At 38.2% G+C, this 24,246-nt stretch overlaps 1 protein-coding gene across 1 annotated transcript; it reads right to left on the bottom strand.

The window, feature by feature from the left end:
• Window positions 1-692: 692 nt before the first annotated feature.
• Window positions 693-15,389, bottom strand: Fbxo30 (F-box protein 30). Its single transcript, XM_076926854.1, has 3 exons — window positions 15,149-15,389; window positions 5,931-7,983; window positions 693-2,337 (listed from the first exon to the last, which is right to left on the bottom strand). Exons 2-3 carry the CDS (start codon window positions 7,965-7,967, stop codon window positions 2,134-2,136), a joined length of 2,241 nt encoding a protein of 746 aa, XP_076782969.1. The 5' UTR covers window positions 7,968-7,983; window positions 15,149-15,389; the 3' UTR covers window positions 693-2,133.
• Between the last annotated feature and the right edge of the window lie 8,857 nt (window positions 15,390-24,246).

The raw sequence follows: 24,246 nt of genomic DNA, 5'->3' as shown, positions 1-24,246 counted from the left end.
TTCAGTTCCTATGTCTTCCTAAGTTGCTTTCACATGAAGAACTGGTGGCTAAAATGGCAGCAGTATCCTCAGCATTTAACTACTAACTACCATGAAGAACGAGTTATATTTTCCTATCCAGAAATTCATGTAAAATTCCATACTTGTTCCCATGTCTATAATTGTAAACTTAAAAGTTTTAGTAAGCATCCTCTTCTGGGTATTTAAAACTGACGGTGTAAATAATAAGCTAAGGAAAACAGCTGGATTATGCTTGACTCATCTGGAGATAGATGCCTAGTGCTTGACTATTGTTTTTTGACCCAGAATAAATGGAAAAAAAATATTTATTTGAACAAAATAAAAAAGTAGAAATAGTTTTCATTGTACATATGTTATTATTAAAATATCCATCTCATTCAGTCAAAAGAAAGGTGAAAAAATGTGAAATGCCTCAGTGTGGAAATAGATTTAAACTTACAAAGCCGGAATTTAAAAAAAATACAAACATAAAGCAAAAGGTTAATTGCTTGTGTTGCCTAGCTGTAGAAATATTCTTCAGAAAAGTTTTAAAAAGCAAAATTATATTCTGTCATATATGATTCTGTCCTATTTGGCAGAAACAAAGATGGAGGCTGAATGCAATCCAGCCTCACAGTTGAAAAAGAAGTTTAAGCACTGAAATTATGAATTCCACTAAGTTAAACAACAGGTGAGGTAAAACAAGGGATTAATCTTTACTGCTACATTTTGCCAAAACAAATCACAAGCAATTGAGAATTCATCAATAATGCCCAAGAAAGACCTCTAGTTTCACTCTGACTACCATATATGGGACATACGACTCAGTACCCACAAAGTACTCTCAAAACAATGTACAAAGAAAGGATACAATTGAGTTTTCACATTAATAACCATTTCAGCTTACCAATGCCAGAATTCATCTGAACAAATCACTTAATGTCCGTTTTCTGACCTTATTTTTAAATATTGACAATGCATGTTCATTTCTTTAAAATAAGCACATTACATGAACATGGCATAAATCAATTGGAAACCTTACAGTTTTTTTTGACTATTTCACTACTGCACTTGATCTTACAAAAAAGATACAACTCTTACTTTCTGAGAAATATATGAAGTGAAACTGTGGAAATGTTTCATAAAGATTATCAACCAAGACAGATTTCTGCTTGACACTGTTTTACAAAAACTGAAATTTCACATTTTTAAATGTCTTAAAATAATGTCTTAAATGTCTTGAAGTGTTTTATAAACATCAAAAGCAGAACGTTTTTAAGGCTCCTCAAAAAGTCAAATCCTTTGTATTCTGAATACTTGAAGTTTATTCAAACAATATTCCAAATTCAAACTTATAGTGAGGTATATTTTCTTTTCAAACATTAGATACCTAGAAAATACAAAATACCATGACAATTTTCAAGTTAAATTCACAGGCTTGCTTTGTTTTCACTTTAATCTGTCATATAGTACGTTGTGCCTGACTCTTCAGATGCGGTATGTAATGAAACATATGAACATTTTTGTATAAATGCATATGACCATTTTTCTTATAAGAGTTTTAAGAACAGAAGATAAAATATCTTTGTGAGTTGTTTTAAAAACAAGAAGTCATTATTGTGCCTTTATGTGAGTACTGTATTTCACTTGTGATCAATAATTATAAAAGTACCAGGAAAACTTGATAATAATCTTATGGCAGTGTTTCAACAACTGAATGTATTATGTGAAAAATCTATGCAACAAAAAATTTGAATCAAAGTTTTGCTTTCTGATAATATAGGCTTCAACCCATAGAAAACATAAAGAATTAATTTTTTGGTCAAGATCTTTTTTAGTTTGAGAAGCAAAAATTTCAGAATTTAAATGTGCACACCATTAATACTAACATTATGCAGAAAAAGATTAGATCATCCTGTCTAGCATATTCCAACAATTCCACACATTTCAAATATTAAGGCAATATTTTTCTAACTAATAGTACATTATAAAAATATATGTCACTGCAAAACAGTATATACATAGTGACAATAAATTTAGCTAGTTGTAGTCTTTAATGCATTAATAAAGTGTCACATATTACAAAGAACTGATACCAGGTGCTTGCATGTATGTGCAAGTGAAGTTACAGTTTTAAAGTACAGGTTTTAAAACTGAGCGCAGGGAACGTCCTTCTTTCGTGAGTTCTCGAGTCACGCACATACACGGCAATGGGATTGCTTCCTCCCGTTTCTCTATAACGTTGTAACTGCATTTCTTCAAGTGGTCAGCCATGCTCAGGATGTCAGCAAATTTCCAGTCATTAACAGAACAAAAGGCAGTACTGAATCGCCATACCTAAAAGAAAAGTCTACTTCAGATTGAAATAATCCAATATACAGAAAACCAGAATGCCCTTTGGCTCTACTCTAGCTGCATGTACTTCTTTTCTATTGCTAGAGAAACACAAAATGTAGTTTCAAGTAGCTAAAAATTAAAAAGGAGTAAATCCATTGTAATTTGTGCTTGTCAAATATTTATAAAATGACTATTAGTTCAACCAATAAATAAATAAATAAATAAATAAAATTCAACATTAAAAATAACATCAAACCCAATATACTGAATAATTTTTTTAAAGATCACTTTATAAATTCACAGCTACTTCTTAAAGTATCATATATTGTACACTATTGTTTTGCTATTCAGGCTGTACATAACTATCTATAATCAAGAGATGGTGATGATCCAAGTATCCTTCTCTTTTCCTCCCCAGGTTTTTCTTCCATTCCTCTTACTCCATATAGTGGACTAATAATACTTTAGACCAGTGGTTCTCAACCTGTGCATCATGCATGACCTGTTTGGGAATCGAACCACCTTTTCATAGGGGTTACCTAAAACTATTAGAAAACACAGATATTTACTTCATAACTAGCAAAATTACAGTTATGAAGTAGCAACAAAAATAATGTTATTATTGGGGGGTCACCACAGCATGAGGAACTATGCTAAAGGGTCACAGTATAAGAACGTTGAAAATCACTGTTGCAGACTATTATGTAGGAAAGTAGCTTCTCTTTTTCCTGTTTACCAGCAGGAACAGTGACCAACAATAATAAAAAAACATAAACAGGTGCTTCGATTGGTTAAAAATGTTCCTGAAAAAAGACATTCAAAGAGTTTTTGTAAAGACAGTCATGGTGGCTCACACCTGTCACCCTCAAAAACAGGAGGCTGAGGAAGGAGGATCACCAGATCAGGCTACAATAGCGAGACCCGGTCTCAAAACCACTAAAATCCTATTTTAAGCAGTACTATTGTAAAATCTTATTGGTTCAATAATGCTGTGGCCTCTCCTCATTTTTATACCTAATACTTCCTGGACGTAAGAGGATAAACATGAATGCAGAGTAAGAGAAAAGTACATAAAAAGCATGTTTGAAGCAGGAGCTATTGAAGCATTCTACTGTATACAAATATCTAATTAATTAAAGAACACTGTAAATACTCCTTTGATATCCATGGGAGTTGGTTCTGGGACCTTCACAAATATCAAAAATCTGTGATGCTCAAGTCCATTATATAAAATGGTATATCCATTTCCTCTTATAAACTTTACACCATGTCTAGGCTACTTATATCTAATACAATGTAAGTGATGTATAGTTACGGTACATTGTTTAGAGAACAATGGAATAAGGAAAGTCTGTGCATGGTCAGTACATTTTTTTTCCCAAAGTATTTTTTTATCTGCAGTTAGTTTAATCTATATGACAGGAAAGCTACGAGGGCAGAAGGCCAGCTCCACATGCTACGGTGGAGCACTAGGGTGACGACAGCATTCACAACTATTTCACAAAAAAAAGTACGGTAATAAGGGCTTCCAAAGTAGCCAGATGCCTTAAAATTCTGTGAGAACAGAACAATTTTTCAGCTGACAACAACCCTCATTGCTGCCAAGCCTGGTAGCACAGGTCTATAATTCCAACCATCTAGGGGGTGAGGCAGGAGGATTACAAATTCAAGTCCTGTCTAGATTCCTGGGCCTTGTTAATTTAGTGCACTTCTCCATTAGAGTACAAAGGAAAGAGAGAGTTGGGAATCAGCTAAGGAAGGGTATTTGCATAGCACAAGGAACCCCCCAGGCTCAACCTCCACTATTACAAGAAATCACTATGTGACAGGTTACTGTTGCTGCTTTTGCAAAGTGGAGGCAGTACTAGGTTAATGAAAGTAATGTAGAAATGCTGACCTAGCACACTGCAGGCACTGAAGGGTGGAGATCAGGGAAACATATCCAAAAGCTTTAAGGCAAGACATGAAACATCAAAACTCTAAGTTAATGTAACTATAGTATGAAGTCACAGGAGGAAACTGAAGAGGTAAAGATAAGATTACAAGACATTTTAAATGTTCATTAAGGGGTTGGCCTCTGTCTCTGAGGCAATGGATACATATTAAGATTTAAGCATATACTTAAAGTATATATATACTTGTACCTTTTATTCCAAGTCTATATTGGAGAAGAACCTAAATGAAGTAGAAACTAAAGGAAACTGTGGTAGCAATCCAGAAAGAAGCAGAGGGGAAATGGTGAGGGGGGCCTGAGGGGTATGAAAGGATCAACCAACTAGAATTTGGGAATAAAGAGGACACAAGAAAGCCAACCCTAACTCCCAAATCTTATTTAATTAGACAGGTTAATAAACAAAGATGCTACTTCCTGAGATTAGGTGGATGGACGGGAGGAGTAAGCTGGACATGTTGAGCTTGAGGAAACTGTGGATAATTCAGCAGAGATGCTCAGCGGATGCTTGTGTATTACGGTTTAGGCTCAAGAGAGAAAACATGAGCATACTGATATGGACTCTGTATAAATTATACTAATTTCATCTTCAAGACCAGGTCTCTGTAGAAATTTACACTACCAGAAAATAATTCATTCCTTATATAAATACTAGTGACTAAGGACAAAAGCAATTACGCTATCTTATTCCAAAGGACAAGAGACACATCCAATCATCTAAAAAATTAAAATACTTACATATACCTAGATGAAGAAACTGTCACCAGAATTCATTCTTGGGGGAAAAAAATTGATCAAAGTCTCAAGAAAACAGAAAAGCAGACACTGATTTTTTTTTTTTTTTTAAAGACTGGAGCCCTGATTAAGACAAAACCTATGGGCCAAAAATAAAGTTCCATGATCCTGAGTGCTGTGCAGCCAAATATTGTTTATGTAAGTTGTTATATAAAGATTAGTATGATGGGTCTTTAGTCCCAGATACCTGTGATGTCTTGGATAGTGCTTCAAATAGAAGAAACTAAGCAAAGCAGAATGTAGTTAAGATTTAAGTCTGCTTAAATTTCCCTATCAATTTTCTAAATAATATGCATGCTTCTTTTGCCATTAAACCAGAGTCCCCATAAACAGTAACAAAGTCTCTAAGCTGTTCATCTCTCACTTCAGCCTTACCCACAAAGTTTGTTGGTTACTTATTTACTAGGGTGACTGTGATAAGTTACATTTTTTTTTCTTCATCCTGAAAAAGACAACATTAAAAAATAGAGACAACTATTTTAAGGCCCAAGAAAATCCTTTTCTAGGTCCCTCAACTGTCTTATGCTGAAAATGTATCAGTCAAAGTTAGAAGAAAGGTAGTGACAGGGTCACAAAGTTGTTAGGGAAGAATGGAAGGAAAACTGCTCATTTGAAGACACAGAAATAAAAACAGAATTTAGATTCAAGAAGCCTATAAATACCAACGACTGTGACTAAGAATTCTAATAACTTTAGTGTCTTATCACTTTTAAAGTATGTCATCATAATGACTTAGTACACTCTAGGATACATCACTGCCAAAACTTATTAGATATGTTATATCATAGCATTAGTAAGTGCCTACTTTACGTTAAGAAAGAGGTTTATAAGTCAAAATTAAACTGACCTTTTCTTTTATTTGCCATGATGAATTTCCTTCTGGATACTTCTTTTTCCCCCACTGCAATATTACCATTCCACGAGACTGAAGTAAACTGCCACAAACGTCCCTCATTAGCCGGGATACACATGCAAGCTGGCATAAACTGAAGCCATCAAGGAAGCCTGCAATATGCTGGAGTACCTCAAAAGGGAGACTACTTAGATGGTCACTTCGTAATGCCAACCCACAGTTTCTAGAAGGCTCCTCTAACACTGTGGATACACACGGTTGAACTCCAAATGACCTTAAGTGGCGATCATGTATGATCTTTGCTCCCTGTGTTGATGGGCAAAATCTGCGCTGAGAATAGGTACAGCCATAATAAGCTAAAGGACACCTCTGCTCCATCCATCCATTGAGTCCAGCATGAATGTCACCATGCACATTCTTAAAATGGGAAGAAAATTCTTTCCTTCTAAATAACTGTCCGCATACAAACGTAAACATTGAACGCTGCTTAGGCTGGTACCTAGCAACACATTCCAAAACTAAGTCTAGCCCAAGTGTCTGAAAAGGGCTTGGATTTGAAAGCTGTGGATTGGCATGATCACAAGCTGAAGCCGAAGCTATTTCTCCAACCATTGTATTTGTGGCTAATATTGCAGATGGAAGTGAAAAAGTCTGCGTGCCAAAGTCAACATGATAAACATCAACCATGCGGCTATCAGATATTCCCCTCCCGCCTGGGGAATCTCCCAGACAAAACAGTAATGCTGCTGTAATCAGGTCTATTCCTTGGAGGCCCATGGGATCTTCTGCAACTTCTAAATCTGATGTATCAATTGCTTTGTCTTCTTTTGGTATATACCAGGAATTAGAAAGAAACTTGAATGCAGGTGCATGACTGAAAGGTGAGCCATTAACATCCTTCAAGTCCCCTAAGTCTACTTTTTTCCAGCACAAATTGTCCTTATCATCTTCATCGGGCATGAGGATACGTTGAAATGTACTATCTGGCAAAGCATTGAAAGGACTTATTTCCCTAAGTTGTCCTACTACTGAAAGTGAACCAGAAGGTTCTGAAGTACCATCTGCTTCCACACATTCTCCATTTGTTATGTTACTTTCTGTAGAATCACCGTGAAACTTTTGATCCTGGTCTTCGATCTGTATACACATCTTTTCCGAAGGAAAGCCATTACAAAGGGCAGAAGTACCGTAAGAACTTGTATTTAAATCACATAATAAATCACTTGAGCCATTTTGTTCAGCCTGAGCATTCTGACTTGTGCCATTATAATCAACTCCACCTACTGCCCCAATCTCACCCTCATCAAGGTGGTCCTGGTCTTTCAAGTTTCTGTCCTGGGGGCTTTCTCTGTTAATCTCCTCCTCCATTTCATTTGTGGTAGCATGGAGACTTGTATTTAACATGCCAATGTCTTTTGTGGCAGAATTTAGGATATCTAAAGCAGCAGCCAAACTTCTGGTGGTTTCTACAGTAGCTTGATAGAGTGCACCATATGATTCTTCATCAACGGATACCAACCCGTTAGTACGTGGTATTTCCTGAACACTTGATTTCACCGAAATTTGTTCTCTAGGTTCAGGTATTTTATCAGTTGCTTTTGACATCATGGTGGCTACTTTGAGAGATTCCAAAAGCATTCTTTGATCTTGAAGAGCCAACGCCATGTCTAATTGTGCCACTTCATCAACATCTCTGCTTAGACTTTCATATGATTTCCGGTCTGAATAACTAACAGGCCATCGGTTCCATTCCATAGTACAGCACACCACACTTGCAGGACACATTTCTAGATGTTCAGCAACTTTATTTCGTGCCAGGGTAAACGGACATCCAAAGTTACTATTTAAGCAAGGTACTCGTTCAAAGGGACACAAGAGTCGATGCTCATCAGTTTTACAAGAATGGAAAACTGCTCCACAAACCAATGGGCAACCAATCAAGTCACAGGAAACCCCAGGCTCTGGTCTGGTCATACACCTTCTACTGACACAATTCACACAGTGTGAGTGCTGCTGTACCTCTTCCTCCATAATGGCCAGTCCAGCTCTAGTTTTTGAAACAGAAAAAGGTAAAGATATTAGTCAAATAGATAAAATTAAAAACTGCATAATAAATCAAAACACTGATATACTTTATTATTATTGAGAATGAAATGTACAAAGTATATAAAACATTTAATTGGTTAATTTGACATGAGTAAAGGAACTTAAGCACTTAGAATACTCAAAATATAGTAAGTACTCTATGCTAAATAAATTAATTCTAACAACAGTGCTATTTTTAGCTCCTGGCTTTCAGAGAATACTAGACTTTGGCTTTTCAATTTCAATGAGCCTGACTTCGGTACGCCTCATTGCAGGCCCCTCATCGTGTTGCTGAGAACAGTCTGCATTTCATTATTATATTTAGCCAAAATTTTATCAGTTTCTTTCCTCCCTCTAAACATATGAATTCATGTTTATCTGCTGACCTCTTCTATATGGTCATACAAATTCTACTAATCATCCAAGGATTAACTAAAATATAAAGCAACTTTATTAGGAAAATACTGGATCATGTCATATTATGGGATCAATACAATAGAAGGAAAGTGGTAGCAAAGAGAAGATAATTCACATAGGAAAGGGCTAGGACAGGTAAATTAGGGGAGAAAGAGAGCGAGAGATAGAGAGAGATTGATTTAGTTTGATTCATTCATTTCTAAAGTAACAGCATATGAATTGACAAAACATGTTCAAAATTCCTAATATTAAGAGATTGTGATGAAAAGTTATAAAGTTCTGAGAAACGAGGACAAATGGGAATTGGTCCAATCATGAGTGGTATGTGCTCATCAATGAAATTCAATCATTTAGAAAATTTAGGAAGTGAACATCACTGATAACTTTAAGGGTAGAGAAGCAGTATCTATCAAATAAGAAGACGGATTACAGACACACTCTCATCTTAAAACTGATTAACATTTCATCAAGCAAAGTTTATACCAAAAATAAGAGAAAGCAAAACCAAAATATGCAAATTTAATTATAACTGGACATTTCCCCCTTAAATCTTTAACTGCTTTCTTTGTTTCTATTAGCTGTGAGAAGTTAAATAATCTCTGTCTTTCACAGGTATCACCAAAATGGCTGTTGTACTCTTTCCTCCTCCTCGCCTTTGCTGTGTCGTTAGAATTACTGACTCCTGTGGGACTGTTAGTCCTTTCCTGTCTTCCATGTTATCACACTTAAACAATTTCCCTTCTACCTCTCTTCATAGTCTTTTCTTTAAATAGTACTTTTCTTCAGCATTTCATGTCATTTCTTGTTCACACTATGCATTCTTTCTTGGTATGTCAGGTTTTTCCAACTCTCATTTACCATCTATAAGGTAAAAACTCATCTATACATCTTGCCTAAAAATCTTCCAACCTCCAGACCTCTAGCGCTACTTCCAGATGCAGAACGCTCGAGTTTCAAAATAAATAGCCTTTTCCACTGTAGACTGAAAAGGCAATACAACTCAGTGTTTTTCAAACTTAGATGGTAGTATATAATACTCTAAATTTAAAAATTGTAACCTATTTTCTTCATTGGGTGCATATGGCTGCTAAATCTCTGGCATGTATTTGATAAATTCTAGCTTGGTTTCAGGTAATCATTCCACAAATTGTTACAACTTTTTTCTCTGGTTGAAGACTAACATTCCTCAAATAAGAAGAATAAAACCTAAGCTGTTATTAACAGAGCTCTTCTTTATTAGTAGAAAAGTCTTGAATTGCTAATGAGATGTTTGTTCAATGATGCCATGGAAAATGGTACATACATTCAACATCAATTTAGGTTTAATTGTGCTTATAAGCAACAATGAGTTGAATACTTTTAATGTTATTTTCTCACGAAATCCATAGGCAAGTGTTTACTCTAAATTTAAACTGGTTATACTAAAAGAACCACAAAAGGAAATAATAGATTAATTATAACAAATATTTATAATTGAAGCAGTGAAAATGCTTAGTAGGAATGAAGACAAACCTTACTGAGACCGGATTAGAGTGTGAAAACAGCTGGAGCTTTCTTATTTTGCAGCAAGGCTGAATTTATCTCACATGCAAGAGGTTACTGTTACTAAGAGATAAATCTAAACACACAGCAGTATTTTGGATGTGGTGGGGACACTTTATGTTATTATCTATGCAATCACACCAGGCAGAGCTTGATAATATTATTTAATTCAAAGGTGTTTAAAATAATAACCACTGCAGTTCTGACTCACATGCAAACGGCTCATGAGTTTCAAAATAAATAGCCTCTTCCACATTACTCCCATCTCAATAAAAATGTTAGAAAAATGTAGCCATAGCAACATGGCTATAGTACTTTATTGCTTTTTGAAGTAGACTTAGAAAAAGGATTAATATCAAATGCACATCTTTTCATCCTTAATAAATACCAAGTCAATTTCTTACAACTCAGAGAAAAGCTGTGTTCAATAGTAGTAAGTGGCTGCTCAAAGTCATGTATCTAGTAAAGTGACAGAGGTGGGGATTTAAATGTACATCTTATCACTATTTATGTGGACCAGCAGACATGTTTACTTATAAAAATTTAAGAACATGAGCTAGTTCTTCAACAACTGATGATTCAATTCTAAGATGTTCTTTGACAAATGAAGATTACACAATTTTGCTTGTAGTTTATTCTAACACTTAATCACCCTGTGATTAGAGCTAGTAAGAGCTAAACTCTTTTAGCTCTTTATAATTATTAAATCACATTACATTGCTTTGACCATATGTTTTAAATATGAATACATGAATTTAACCATTCTCAACATATCTATACAAAGTAGGAATCTAGGTCAAGTCCATTTTATAGTTAAATATACAAAGAAATAAGAAAGTTAGTAATGGGCTGGAGAGATGGTTGTTAGAACTATGGCTTCAACTTTGAAATGAGCTTCATTACACTCAATAGCGGGTTTTAAACCCAAATCATTTCTATTAAGCTACACTTAAAATTACTAAAAAAGTTATTGGACAAAAAATTATTTGTATATGATGGAATTTCTTACAAACATTTCAATTTTCTCTAAGAGAAGTTGGTTGCCAACTTACACTCTGTGGCTGGCTAGCAATCCTTAGTCATGGCATTTTCCCATACCATTAAACAACAGCTTCTTCTCATTTAAGGCACAAAGACAATGCCTGCTAATAGTTCTCAAAATTGACTAAATGTTGATTTAATCGTAAGCTAGCACAATTTTAAAATATGCTAAGAAAAGCAGTTGTTTAATACAACTGACGGTGTTTCTAATGTCTACCTGTCTCAAGACACACACACACAGATACATATCTCTCCCTCATCATATGCCATGTATGTCAACTCCAGCTTCATCTTGTACCCTTCCCCTAGATCCCAAGGCAAGGCATGGATCCCTTACAAAACACATGCTATCATGTCTTATACTTTCTATGTACTAGGAACAACTAAAAATAAATCTTTTTTTGTTTTGTTTTGTTTTTTAATAACCAGCTCAATAGGGAAACTGTAATCTCCAAGAACACCCAAACTACGCCTGCCCATACACTCCTAAGTTCCCTGAGTTCACAACTGTGCTTCCATTTCATATGTACTTGTGTAAATACACAAATGAAAGGATACAAGAAAATAAATTCCCAGACTCTCTTGATTTCATGGAAAATACATTATGACATGATTAAAAAACATACATATTTAGCATTAGAAAATTAGTTTAAACAAAATACTTCAATTAGCCATACAGAGTTAATGGTGGTTAAACACTAAGCATTCAGTTAACATGTCCCAGACATCTTATATAAAGTTAAAATCTAACATTTTATAAAAGTAAATCAAAGAAAAAGGTAAATCAAACAGTAACTTCAATTTTGACCTAAAAAAAAAAAAAAAAAAAAAAACCTTAAAAAACTGACTATATATAGAAAAGCTCTAGTTTAAAAAGAAAGGTATTGGTTGTTGCCTGTAAATGTACAGGTGCCTGAGCAGGGTTGAAGAAAAACAACCTCAAAATCAGCGTGGCCTTGACGCAGCCTACTGCTTAGCAGGACATTCTATTTTCTTAGAGGAAATAATTCCACTAAACATGTTCTAATGGAAGACTGATGTGGGACCAGTCTTGTCTAATTCATTAATTATGACAAGGACATTTATTACCAAAAGTCAACAATTTATCAGTTATGTGTCTCTAGGAGAATCTTATCTTTTGTATAGGCAGAGGTACTAGTCTGTAATAAACAGAAATACTTGCTGACTCACTAATCAAATAGCTCCATTTAGTTTTGAAGTTAACAAATCTCTATCTCAGTCATTTTATGTGCTTTTGAAGAAAGGATGGTGGTGGTGGCCAGCTAGGGAGCTCAGCAGTAGAGCACTAGCCTACCAGATGCAAGGGCTTGGGTTCTGTTTTGACCACAGTAAAAACATAACACAACCAAGAAACAGTCAAAGCAGTGGTGGTGGAGGTGGTGGTCATGGCTCCATATGATGAAAATTAAGATTCGCACTAAATTCCCAACTCATAGCACATATAGTATCTCCAATCCACTGATTTTCTAGTTTCATTATACTGCTGAGGTAACACATAAAACACCCGGACCAAAAGCAACTACAAGGAGCAAAAGGTTTGTTTCAGCTAATACTGCCAAGTCACAGATTATCCAGGGAAGTCAGGGTAGGAACTCAAGCAGAAGCCATGATGGAATGCTGCTTTTTTTGCTTGCTCACTGTCTGATGTTTAGCTAGCTTTCGTATATATAATCCAAGATCATCTACCTAGGGATGGTAATGTCCACAGAGGGCTAGGTCCTCTTACATCAATTAAAGACAGTCCAGCACCGACAGCCTCACAGGCCAGTGACCTAGGTAATTCTTCAATTGAGGCTGCTTCTCTCAGACTCAAGGTTTTGTCAGGTTGACAACTGAGACTAGCCAGGGCAAATGGCTAAATGAGTTATACTTTAATTAATTTATTAAACTTGGTTTCTGGTTTTATAGAAAATGAGCTAATGATATGGAAATTTATTTTCATGTTCTTATCCCTCCAGATATAATCAAAACATACAACTGTCATTTCTAAACCTGTTCATGGCTAAAGTTTTTAAAATAAAAGTTCTAACTACTCACAATTTTCTCCCCTAAATACACAAATGAAAAAAAAAATCATGAACTTGGATCAGAAATTTAATTTGATACTCTGATGAGAACTTGTTTAAGTCTACTCAAGGGGCAGAAGGGCTCAGTCTACGATGGCGAGAAGGCTTCTAGGAAGCCTCAGCTTTGGACCTTAAGACAATTATTGTACCTTGAGAGCAATCCTGAACTTCTGAAAAGCTGACTACTGTTACTTCTGTGTCCAATAGTATATAGTTACTCACAAATGGAATTACTCTGCTTGACACAATAGTCAGATTTATATACAACTACATTTATATACAAATGTTACTTAAATTTATAAAGTTTACTAAACACAGTTATGAGAAACCACTCTACCCAGTGCTAACATTAACCTGCTGTAAAAAAAGAAAAAAAAAAAAAAGACACCTTTTTGTTTAAAAAACAAAACAAAAGCAGGTTTTAATTTAGGTATATCCAGATGTATATTCAAGTACTTCAAGTTGAATGTCACCTATCTCATCACAATTAATATGAAATGTTTATATTTACTCAGTCTTTTTAACTTAAAATTTTTATCATTGAATATAATGCATAAATGCAATGATATTCTCCAAGAAAAGGCCCAGCAAGAATAAGTCCTTTTATTAAATAAATAGCAGTCTTAAAAACGTATTTAGAAGATTATCCAACAGTTATATTTCAGAAACATGCTATATCAAATAGTAAACACATAACTAAAACCTGTTTGTCTGACCTTAAAGCACCTCTCCAACCATATGGGAAGTGTTAGCAATTATTTTATGCAACATTACTTTTTAAAGTATATTTTATTTAAGTACTTTATATTTTAAAACAAAAAATATACAAAAAAAAAAACCCTCTTAGGCCTAAATCTAAACATTCAGTAACATTGGATTGAAATTAAACACATGGAATACAGAGGTTTCAGTTTCTTATATCATTCATAAAATACCTACTATTTCTAGAAACACACACACACACACACACACACACACACACACACAAAGCTTATGTCCCTATGTTAAGTATCAGGTACAAACTAGTGATCTAAGAAGTTAGCAAAACATGTTGTCCCCAACTAAACTCCTACAGCAAGAAACAGTGACTAAGCATAAAGAAGAGTGATTCAACGAAACTGTATGCTTTAGAAAACTCGAACAGAGATAATCATGGAATCCTTTGTCTCCTGGTCAGTCAACATTAGATTGTTTGGGAAAACTAACATAAAATAGTGCAAAACATGCTCATGTAACTTATTATGCCTGAAATTTAGCAGGGAGCAAATAAAAAAAAAAAAAAACCCTCAGAAACTTTTGGAGACTTCGTTTTAAAAACGTTAACCCTCTTTGATACCAGAATACCCATAAATAACTTCATCTTGGACCACAGTCAACAGAGCAATCATGGAAGAAAAAGGTCAATTCCTTCCCAAGCATCTTTTTATCCGGGATTTACCACGGGGCTCAAAGAAGGGAGAGGGGAGCAGGGGCACCACGGTAAACACAGGCCTCCGTCGAGTGACTTTGAATCCGCCGTGCGTTCCTTGTCCTGCTTCCAATCCGGGACTCCACGAGCCGGACCCAGTAACTCGGAGGGTGATTCCTAAGTCTCCCTTTAACAAGGGCCACGGCTAAGCCTCCGCGCCTCTCACTTCCAAGAATGGAAAAGTTACCAACTTCGCTTATCCCGCGGAGACACTTGGAGATGCCTCGCGGTCCTTTAACCCGTTTGCGCCCAAACTACTCAAGTCCCTATGAGCCCCAGAGGGTGCGAGCCACGCTTTCCGCGGTCCCCCGGGGCTCCTCCGCGCTCATAGTGCGGGTGGGGGGGTCTCACCCGGGTCGGCGTCCCCGGGGGTCGGGGCGCCATTTGCCGGGATCCTCAAGGGCGGGCCACACAGGCGGTCGGGTGCGATCCGCGGCCGGGGCGAGCCGGACCGGAGCTTCGGAACTGAGCCGACTCCACCCGGCCCCGCCGGCCCCCTGGGCCCGCGCCGTCCCGGTCGCTGACCGCCCGCGTCCCCGCGCCAAGCCTCCCCGCGGCCTCGCCACACTCACCGGCCCGCGCGGGCCGAAGCGCCGCTCAAACCCTGGCTGCTCTAGCCGTCGCGCTCGGCGGCTCCGCAGCGTCCCCGCACCGCACCGCACCGCACCGCACCGGACCGGGCCGGACCGCACACGGAGCCCGTCCCGTCCCAATCCTCAAGCGCCTCTGCCCGGGCCAGACCGCCGCCTTTTCTCCTCGGCCTCCAACCGCCACCGCCCTCCTCGCGCGCCCCGCCCCGCCCCGCTGCGCCCCGCCCCCCGGCCCGGCCGCGGGCACGCGGGCACGCGCACGTACGGCCGGCGAGGATGCGCACGTTGCCCTCTGCCCGTGAGGCCGGCCTCGGCCGACTCGTGGGGCGTCCCTGCTGGCGCGTCCCAGCGTCTCCCTGCGGTGCTTCCGCTAGGCTCCCACTGTGCCCCCAGCCCGGTTCGGCTTTCGAACGTTTGCTTTTTTTTTTTTTTGTTTGTTTGTTTGTTTGTTTTGTTTCCTTTTTGGAAGGACTCCCAGGGCCCCGGTGGCACTGTGGAGGACACAGGCCTCAGGGGCGCGACCCGTCCTCCTAGCTCGCCCGCAGCTCGCACCCGCAGGAAATAGGTCAGCCCCGGTTGTCTGTGGTAACTGCCGCCGCCTCACGTGCCCGAGCCCTGTGACTCGGTGACCGCGCTGCTCTGTGACCCGTTTCCCCTTGTAAGGGCTCGTCAGCCCGCGGACGGCGGCTTCGCTGGGGCGACCCGCGCGGCCTGCAGAGGGCGCGGCGCGGCCTCTGGGAAAATGTCTTAGGGCCCGAGCGTTGCCGCAGCCGCCCAGGGCTACGCACACCGCGTGTAGGCGGCCCCGTTACTCCCGCCAGGCCCGGGTGTGAGGCTGAGGGACGCTGATGTCACCGACGCCCACCCTGTGTGGAGGGGCAGAGGTGAGAAACCCCCCTTGGGTGGCCCGTCCGGTGACTGCATTTTTATCCCCAGCCGTTGGAAACGGTGCCTCACGGGATTCACGGTCTTGAAGGGACTGAGTCTCTCGGACTTTTTTTCACCTTAAAGACCAGGACATTCAAACAACAGCTACACCAAACCCTGAGGAACTTAGGACGGAGCACACTGTATAGGTCCGAGTTTTCGTTCTGGTTGGTTGGTTGGTTTGGTTTGGTTTAATGAAGACATCCGGATTTTGAAATATTCGGTGGGTGTGTGTGGACTGCATAGGAAACTGTGTATTATTATTATTATTATTATTATTGTTATTATTATTATTTTTGGCCTGCTTTGGCTGTAGGAGGTAGGCTCTTGTCCTCAGCTCAGAGTGTGAGAATCAAAGGGGCCAGAAAAGTGAAGCAGACAGATGAGATGGTGGGAGACTTGCGTGTACTCTACAGGTGGTTGTGACTGGGTCACACATCCTTCCATTCCATCCCCTTCAATGAAATAAGGGGACAGCAGCAGGTAATCTCAAAGGCTCTCTGCACCTTCAACATTCCCATTGATTGTATTTGGGGGCTTTCTGCTTTTCTAAATCACCTAGTTGACGCTAGGGCATCTCCCACCGCAAGCTGAGTGGAGTCAGTGCAAACCAGAAACCTCTGCCCTTCCATAAATGACAACCAGAGACGACCAGAAATCAAATTTCTTCAAGTATGTCCTCAGAAGTGTATGTGGACTTTGGTCTAGACTTGTGGAACAAAGCTACCATTTATGTGGCTTAGCCACCCAGAAAAGCAACAGGTACTTTGGCTGTTAAAACAAACAAATAAGCAGTAGCAGGTTTGACCTGTCTACTCTCGTTAAAGAGAGGAGCATCTCCCCGACCTCCCCCACACACCTGTTCTTAAATTACTCCTGCATCGACTTAGGAGAAGTACATTCCCCCCCCCCCCCCCAAGAGGTCAATTTCATGGTGAGATGCTATAAGAACTATGGGAAGGTAACTCCGTTGGTAAAGTTTTTGCTGAGCAAGCAAGAGAACCTGATTTCATCCCCAGCACCTATGTAAAAAGCCAGGTGTAGTGGTGGCATGAGTATTTAATCCCAGGGCTGGGGAGGCAGACCCATCTAGTCTCAGGAAGAGGCCCTTTCTCAAAAAGTAGGGTAGATGGATCCTGAGGAATGGCACCTAGGGTTGGTCCTTGGCGCTACATACATACCCAAAAACTAGTTAAAATAAGACCACAGTCATAAAGCCTGCAGGCAAGGCTGGATCATAAGAGATAGGCGTTTTCAGAGAAAATTGAATTGGCTAAAGAAATCCTGACAAATAGTTCTTCCATTTGTTCAGTGTCAAGGCGAACAGCAGCTTTAATTTAAACAAAGTTTTCTTGCCCTATTAGACCACCAGCCTGTATTTGGATAGCCTAAGGCCAAAGCAATCAAAAACTCAAGACTAAAATTTAAGTCATGTGCTAATTATGAAAACATCATTGACCAGAGACAAGTGTGAAGGCAGATTTGCAGCTGTGAAGCCATGAGACAATTGGAATTACTAACTGGGAAAGTAATACTAACAGGGATTAGTATTAGATACTAATACCCAGTATCTAATATTTACCAGCTGTAATTATATTTCTAATGCACATTCATTTGAAGTACAAAAAATATGATAGAATCAAATTGCAATTTAGAAGAAACCTCCCACAGACAAACTTTATAGCCCCAAGTCAACCGTGTAGTTTTAAATAAGTAATCAAAGGAATTTGAATCCTTTGGAAAATAGAAGATCCAGGTTTTGTCCATATGTACCACAGACCTCTTAAACCGTATTGTAAAAAAGAATGTGTAGATCAATGCTCCATGTTTTGAGTTAATAAGATTAAACTTCTCTATACAGTGTCTAGCATACAGAATATGTATTCACTCAGTAAGTGAATGATTCTGCTCTGCCCCCACTCCCAAGCTAAGCCTGCAAAGTACTGCATGTCAGGTGACTAGCATTTGATGGTCTTCATGTATGGGGTTGAGGATATAAACAGGTAGACTTGGGTGGAAAAGATAGTCATTCTTGCTCTCATCTGTCTAAAAATAATGTGTAACTTTATGCTAACTGTGCTTAGTAGGGAGGTAGTAAATTTTTCATTCAGAAACAAATTAATATACATTAAACAGGAGAAACCAATTTTAACAGCCCATAAATGAAAATTCCATTTTCATCCTTACTGTACTCTGCTGGAGTGGTATCGAAGGAAATGCCATAGTATAACAAGTAGACTCGGAGGGAGCTATCGACAGCAGAAGGTCCTAGTCAACCTCTGTTGCACATGGCAGTAAGGGAAATAGTAGCTCCATATCATCTGGGATTTCTCTTATTATTAGAGCTTCTGAAAATCCAGCTAGTTACATGAACACCATATGATGTTTTTGAATTTTCAAAAGCCCCATGTGTGCATAGCTGGGGCTGGGAGGGAATCAAGCACCACAACAAAGCTGCATCTTTTTAGTGAGTCATGCAAAAGATGATAAAATAGAAGTTTGTGCTTATTTCTAGGAATAGCCTGGTTTTTAAACTATTAGAGTGTCACTTTCCTCTTGGATATCTGTGCTGAATGGCTGACTTGTTAATTAGTGCTCAGCTCCTTGAGAAATTCCCTTCAGTATGACAGACTCTAAGACTGCTGTGACCCATGCCTCCTAGTAGCCACATTAAGGATGAAATGTGTAACATCACCTTGGCATTCATATAGAGAAATACTATAAACAACACGTGGCCCCATTTCTTCTCTTCCTTAATGAAGTCATACATCTTTTTTTCTTTTGAAAAATAAAACACACTGAGGCCTTTGCACTAGTATAAGTTCAGTTTCTCTCCATGTACCAACAGAGGGAAAGTCCTAGGCATTGCCTTGGAGCTCTGAAGCCTGGGAGCGATGGAAGTATCTGCAATACCTTTCCAGCCTCAACCTCCTGCTTTAGGAGTCACACGCACACTGAGCCAGGAAAGCTATATTTGGACCACAAAGCAGGTTTCTGTTGCTCACTGTCTGAGTCTGATCTCTGCCTTTGAGTTCTGGTATGGACATTTTTCTTTTTCTTTGCTGTTTTCATGAGAAAACAAGTTGTTTGCCAAAAGAGTCATATGAATTCATCTGGATAAGTAGTTAGATAGCTCAGATATTTAGAGAGTGTTTTAGGGTTTTACTGCTTTGGTAGACACTATGACTAAGATAACTCTTATAAAGATAACATTTATTTGGGGGAGGCTTACAGATTCAGAAGTTTAGTCCATTATCAAGGCAGGAGCATGGCAGCTTCTAGGCAGGCGTGGTGCTGGAAGAGCTGAGCATCTACATCTTGTTCTGAAGTCAAACAGAATATTGGCATCCCAGCAGCTAGGAGGAGGGTCTCAAAGCCCACTTCCACATGACACATTTCCTCCTATATGGCAACACCTACTCCAACAAGGCCACACCTCCATGGTGCTACTCCCTGGGCCAAACATATTCAAGTCACTACAGAGGGAGGAGCCCTGAGAAAGAGCCAGACAGATAAGGGAGGGACACACACACAGAGTCATGCACACACACTGGGGTTCAGGCCCAGGCCCAGGCCCATGTACATACTGGGAAAATACCATTGAACTAAACCTATCCCAAGAATCCATTAAAGTTTTTAATATGTTTAAAATTATGTTAAAGTTTATATAACCATATATAACCAAATTAGAACATGTCATGAACTTTGTACATCAATTATTTTCATTTCACATTCAAGCAAGTAGAGAGAAATAGGATATTGAGATCTTGTGATTCTATGTGCATTCTTTCCAGAAAGACCTCAGTTTTCAAGAAAAAAAAAAAATTCTAGCAAATAAGTTGGACCTTAGAGATGATTAGCCCCACCAGACATTCTACAAAGGCAGACAAGGCATGTCTATTCAAGTCCTAATGTTAATCACTGGCTGCCACAGAACAGCTAAGACGTAGTTACCTGTGCTTTGACACAGAACCTTTTTCTCAAAGGTATGAACCACTAGATAGCTGATAACTCTGTTTTCAGTGTTTATAGTATTTTCCTTCAGGAACTCTGTAGATTACAACCTAAGTCTTTATAGGATCTACTTCTGTAATTGTTCCACTTGATATGGAGGCTGGTAAAAGATCAACCTTAACCTTCTCAAGACGCCAATTTTCTTTATTGCTTTCAAGGCTTCATTTTTAATGTAATTTATTCTTTGAGGATTTTATACAATGTATCTTGACAATATTCATTCCCCATTCTCCTTTCCAAAGTGTCTCATATCCATCCTACCCACTTATGTTCACCTAACAACTTGTTCTTTTTTTTTTTTTTTTTTTTTTTTACCCGAGACAGGGTTTCTCTGTGTAGCCCTGGCTGTCCTGGAACTCACTCTGTAGACCAGGCTGGCCTCGAACTCAGAAATCCGCCTGCCTCTGCCTCCCAAGTGCTGGGATTAAAGGCGTGCGCCACCACCGGCTCTTTTTTTTTTTTTTTTAACAACAACAACAAAAAAGTTTAACTACATCTGTATGTATGGAAAGAAGAAGGGGGATGCATAATTAAAGGAGAGCTTGGTAATGAAAAGATTAAATATTTGATTCAGAATCCATCTACTGGCATATGGGATTTGTGGGCCAAGGACAAGAAGTTCTGTAGAATAGGAGAGACACCACTGATGACAGTGGGGACAAATAGATCCTATATGAGGAAAACAAAAAACAGAGACACTTTCTTCACAGTGGTGCAGATGGGTGAAATAAGAAGACAGTTTTTAATGTTACTAATAATTACCTCTGAAAGTCATCTATTGGTCCAGAGAGATGGTTAAGCTGTTGAGAGCCCTTCCTGCACTCTAGGAAGACCTGAGTTCAGGTCTCAGTACTCACATTGGGTAGCTCTTTATCCCCAATTCTAGGAATTGTAGGATTGTCTTTTGGCTTCTTCTTGCACTTCATTTACATGCACAACCCCAGCCCCACCACACAGATACACACCTATACACATAATTAAGAATATAGTCTTAGTTAACAATTATCTGTATTCTGATAGTATTTTGCTGTATTTGTGATTTAGGGAATATTAACTTTATTTGTTCCATCTTATACACAAATTCTTTTTAATAACCATGCTATAGTAGTAGGGTTCTACAATAAACCTCATAAGAAGAAAATTATTTTCCACCACAGGAAGTCCTTGAGAATATTTTTGAAGAAACCATTTAAGATTTACATTTTTCCTTGTTTCCTATAAAAGTCAGTCAGTATATATTTACTGATAAAATACCCAAATTTCCTTTAATGAGTATTCATTACCTCTTTATTAATATTAATTAAATATTATACACCTACTGATGAGGCAAAAGGCTATGGATTATACTGTAACTCAGAATTACTGGGGAATGAAAATTTAGTGCAGTCAGGATCAGCCACTGGAATACAAGTAGGTTGAGAGTGTACTGTCACAAGGGTTGACACAGTTTTGTGCTGCCTGGAGAGTCCACACATTACTCTAACCCCCCTCAACCTGTTTGCCTCTGGCTGTGTGACCCATGTTCTTGGCATAGCTCCCTTTGGCATGACTACTGCTGGCCTCCTGCAGTGGTCCGAGCTGCTCTCTTCTTCTTCGTTACTTTTGATCCTTTGTCCAACAGCCCTGCTCTTATTCAGCCTCTTGTCCTTCCTGTCTGTTGTCACTGAAGAAGAGAGGTGGCGTGTTGAAAGACTGCATCTGGTGGCTCATGCTTGTAATTCTAATATTCCAAAAGCAGAAGTACTGTTGGGTCTCTAAAGCTAGTCTGCATTACAAAATGAATTCTAGTATGTCTCTAGCACACCTCAAACTAATAATTAAAAGAAACATATTTGGAGAATTTAAAAGGTTAAGTGGAACATAAAATTGAGATATCAAATGAAAAGATCTTACATACATATATACTGGTTTCCCCTTTGAATACAATTGTATTTTCAAAATTTTGAACCAAGAGTGCATAAAATAAAATTCATATACTAGAAGCTGGAAAGATGGATCAGGAGTTAAGACTACTTGCTGCTTTCCTGCATGACAACAGTAATTACAGTTCCAGGCATCTGTTACCCTCTTTTGGCCTCCATAAGCATCAGGCACATACATTGTGCAAATTCAGAAACTCAGACAAAATATACACAAAAGAGTTACTGAAAAAATACTAGATATTATAATATCAAATATAAGGGGAAAGAAATGAAAGAGATGATATCTCATATCAAAGTTTATACCAACCTACATTTTTAAGGTTGGCATTGGATTCTTCAGTGAACTTCAGTTAGTAATAATTCAGTTTCTCAGGATCCAATACTACCAGGCTAGAAGCTGCTTAGTGGTCAGATGTCTTGATGAATTCCCAACCAAGCTGCCCACAAATGGACTCACCTCCTTTTGTGCTATGAATATCCATATTTACCTTCTCTACCTTGTCATAGATATTCTTCTTTGTACTTTTAAAATTTTTTATAGAGTAAATGAAAGAAGTCCATTTTTAAAACATACGTGTGTGTGTGTGTGTGTGTGTGTGTGTGTGTGTGTTTATGTGAGGCCAGATGTCAACTCTGTTCATTCTTCAGGCACTGACAATTGCCCTCTCCCCTCTTTTCTGAGACAAAAGTCTCTCATTGGCCTGGAACTTGCCATGTGGGCTAGGCTGGCTGCTTTCTGAACCACAGGGATCATGTCTCTGCCTCCCTATCACTTTGATTACAAAGCCTCAAACCTGGCTCTCTATTTATTTTTTAATTAATTAATTTTTAAACCATGGAATCTGGAGATTAAATTCAGGTCTTCATTCTCCACTTACATTGCTTAGAAGCCGAATCCAAGCATGGTGTTATTTTCTCATGTATATCTAAAAGTTGACTTTTGGTTTGTTTCCATATCACAGTATTTTTTTTTATAATAATGGATCATACAAATCATCAGGTCAGTATTTACATATTCCAAATTTTCTATGTAATATTCACCATTTTGAAAAAGCAGAAACAAAATTAAACCCCTGTGTTATAAGTAGTTGATTTGTGCACCAATATTTTTAAAATGTGGAACTATAATTTTCATAGAGCTACACCTACCATTTAAACATCTTAAGTTTCAAGCAAGACATATGTTCTCGCATTTACCATCACAATCAAGACAATATTTCTGTCACCCCTAAATTCTTGCACCTCTTGTTGTTAGTCCTCCGCATCCTCAAGCTCTGGCAAGCACTAAACTCTTGTTACCACTGTAGTTTTGCTTTTTCCTGTCAAGCCAATAAAGCCATACCACAGAGTTCCTTTGAGTTACAGGAAACTAGCACAAAGGAGCTTGCTCTGTGCATTAGTGATTTCTTCCTTTCTATTGCTAGGTAGTGCTACATTGTATGGATGTGCACTCACTTGTCTCATCAACCTTTTGAAACTTTTGATGGCTTTATTTTTGGGAAGTTATGTGTAATGGCTCTTCCAAGGATCCATGTATAAATTTTCATTAACTTAGGGAAATTAAGGATATGACTTCTGGATTATATGGTAAGTATGTATTTAACATTAGCAGAAGTAACTAAAGTGTCATTCTACAGTGTAATATTTTGTGTTCTCACAGAAACATTAAAGTATCAGTAGTTTTCCACTGCCAGGATATTTTCATATTGTCAATATCAGATATTGTCAGATGTTTCCTCTTTTAACAGTAAACATTATAAAAGATAGGTAAAGCTATCTCAACTTTAAGTTAAATTATTTTAGTAAGTAATGATGATTTATTTCATTAATTATTTGGTCTTTTTTTTTTTTTTTTTTTTTGGTTGAGTCTATTTGCTTGCCCATGTTTTGTGGGAGAGTTTTGAGAATTCATATATTCTGAATAAAATTTATTACATGTTTTGAAATTTTACTTCTGTCCAGTCTATAATGCCTTTCATTCTCTTAATAATGACTTTTGAGAAGCAAAAGTCTTTAGTTTTGATGAAGTTAAATTTAATCTATAGGTTTTCTTTGAAAATAATTACTTAAAATATATTTGCTGGAGAAACAAAATTGCATAGCACACACTGCAATTGGTTGATGTATCTCTCAAGTTTCTAGAACCTCGCAGATTGCACTTCTCTGTTCCTTTAAGAATGGTTATTAAAATAACTAGACGAGCTGTGGTGGTTGCCT

Source organism: Arvicanthis niloticus, chromosome 28 (genome assembly GCF_011762505.2).
Source record: "Arvicanthis niloticus isolate mArvNil1 chromosome 28, mArvNil1.pat.X, whole genome shotgun sequence".
Taxonomy (NCBI): Eukaryota; Metazoa; Chordata; class Mammalia; order Rodentia; family Muridae; genus Arvicanthis; species Arvicanthis niloticus.
This window is presented reverse-complemented; position numbering and strand designations above follow the sequence as displayed.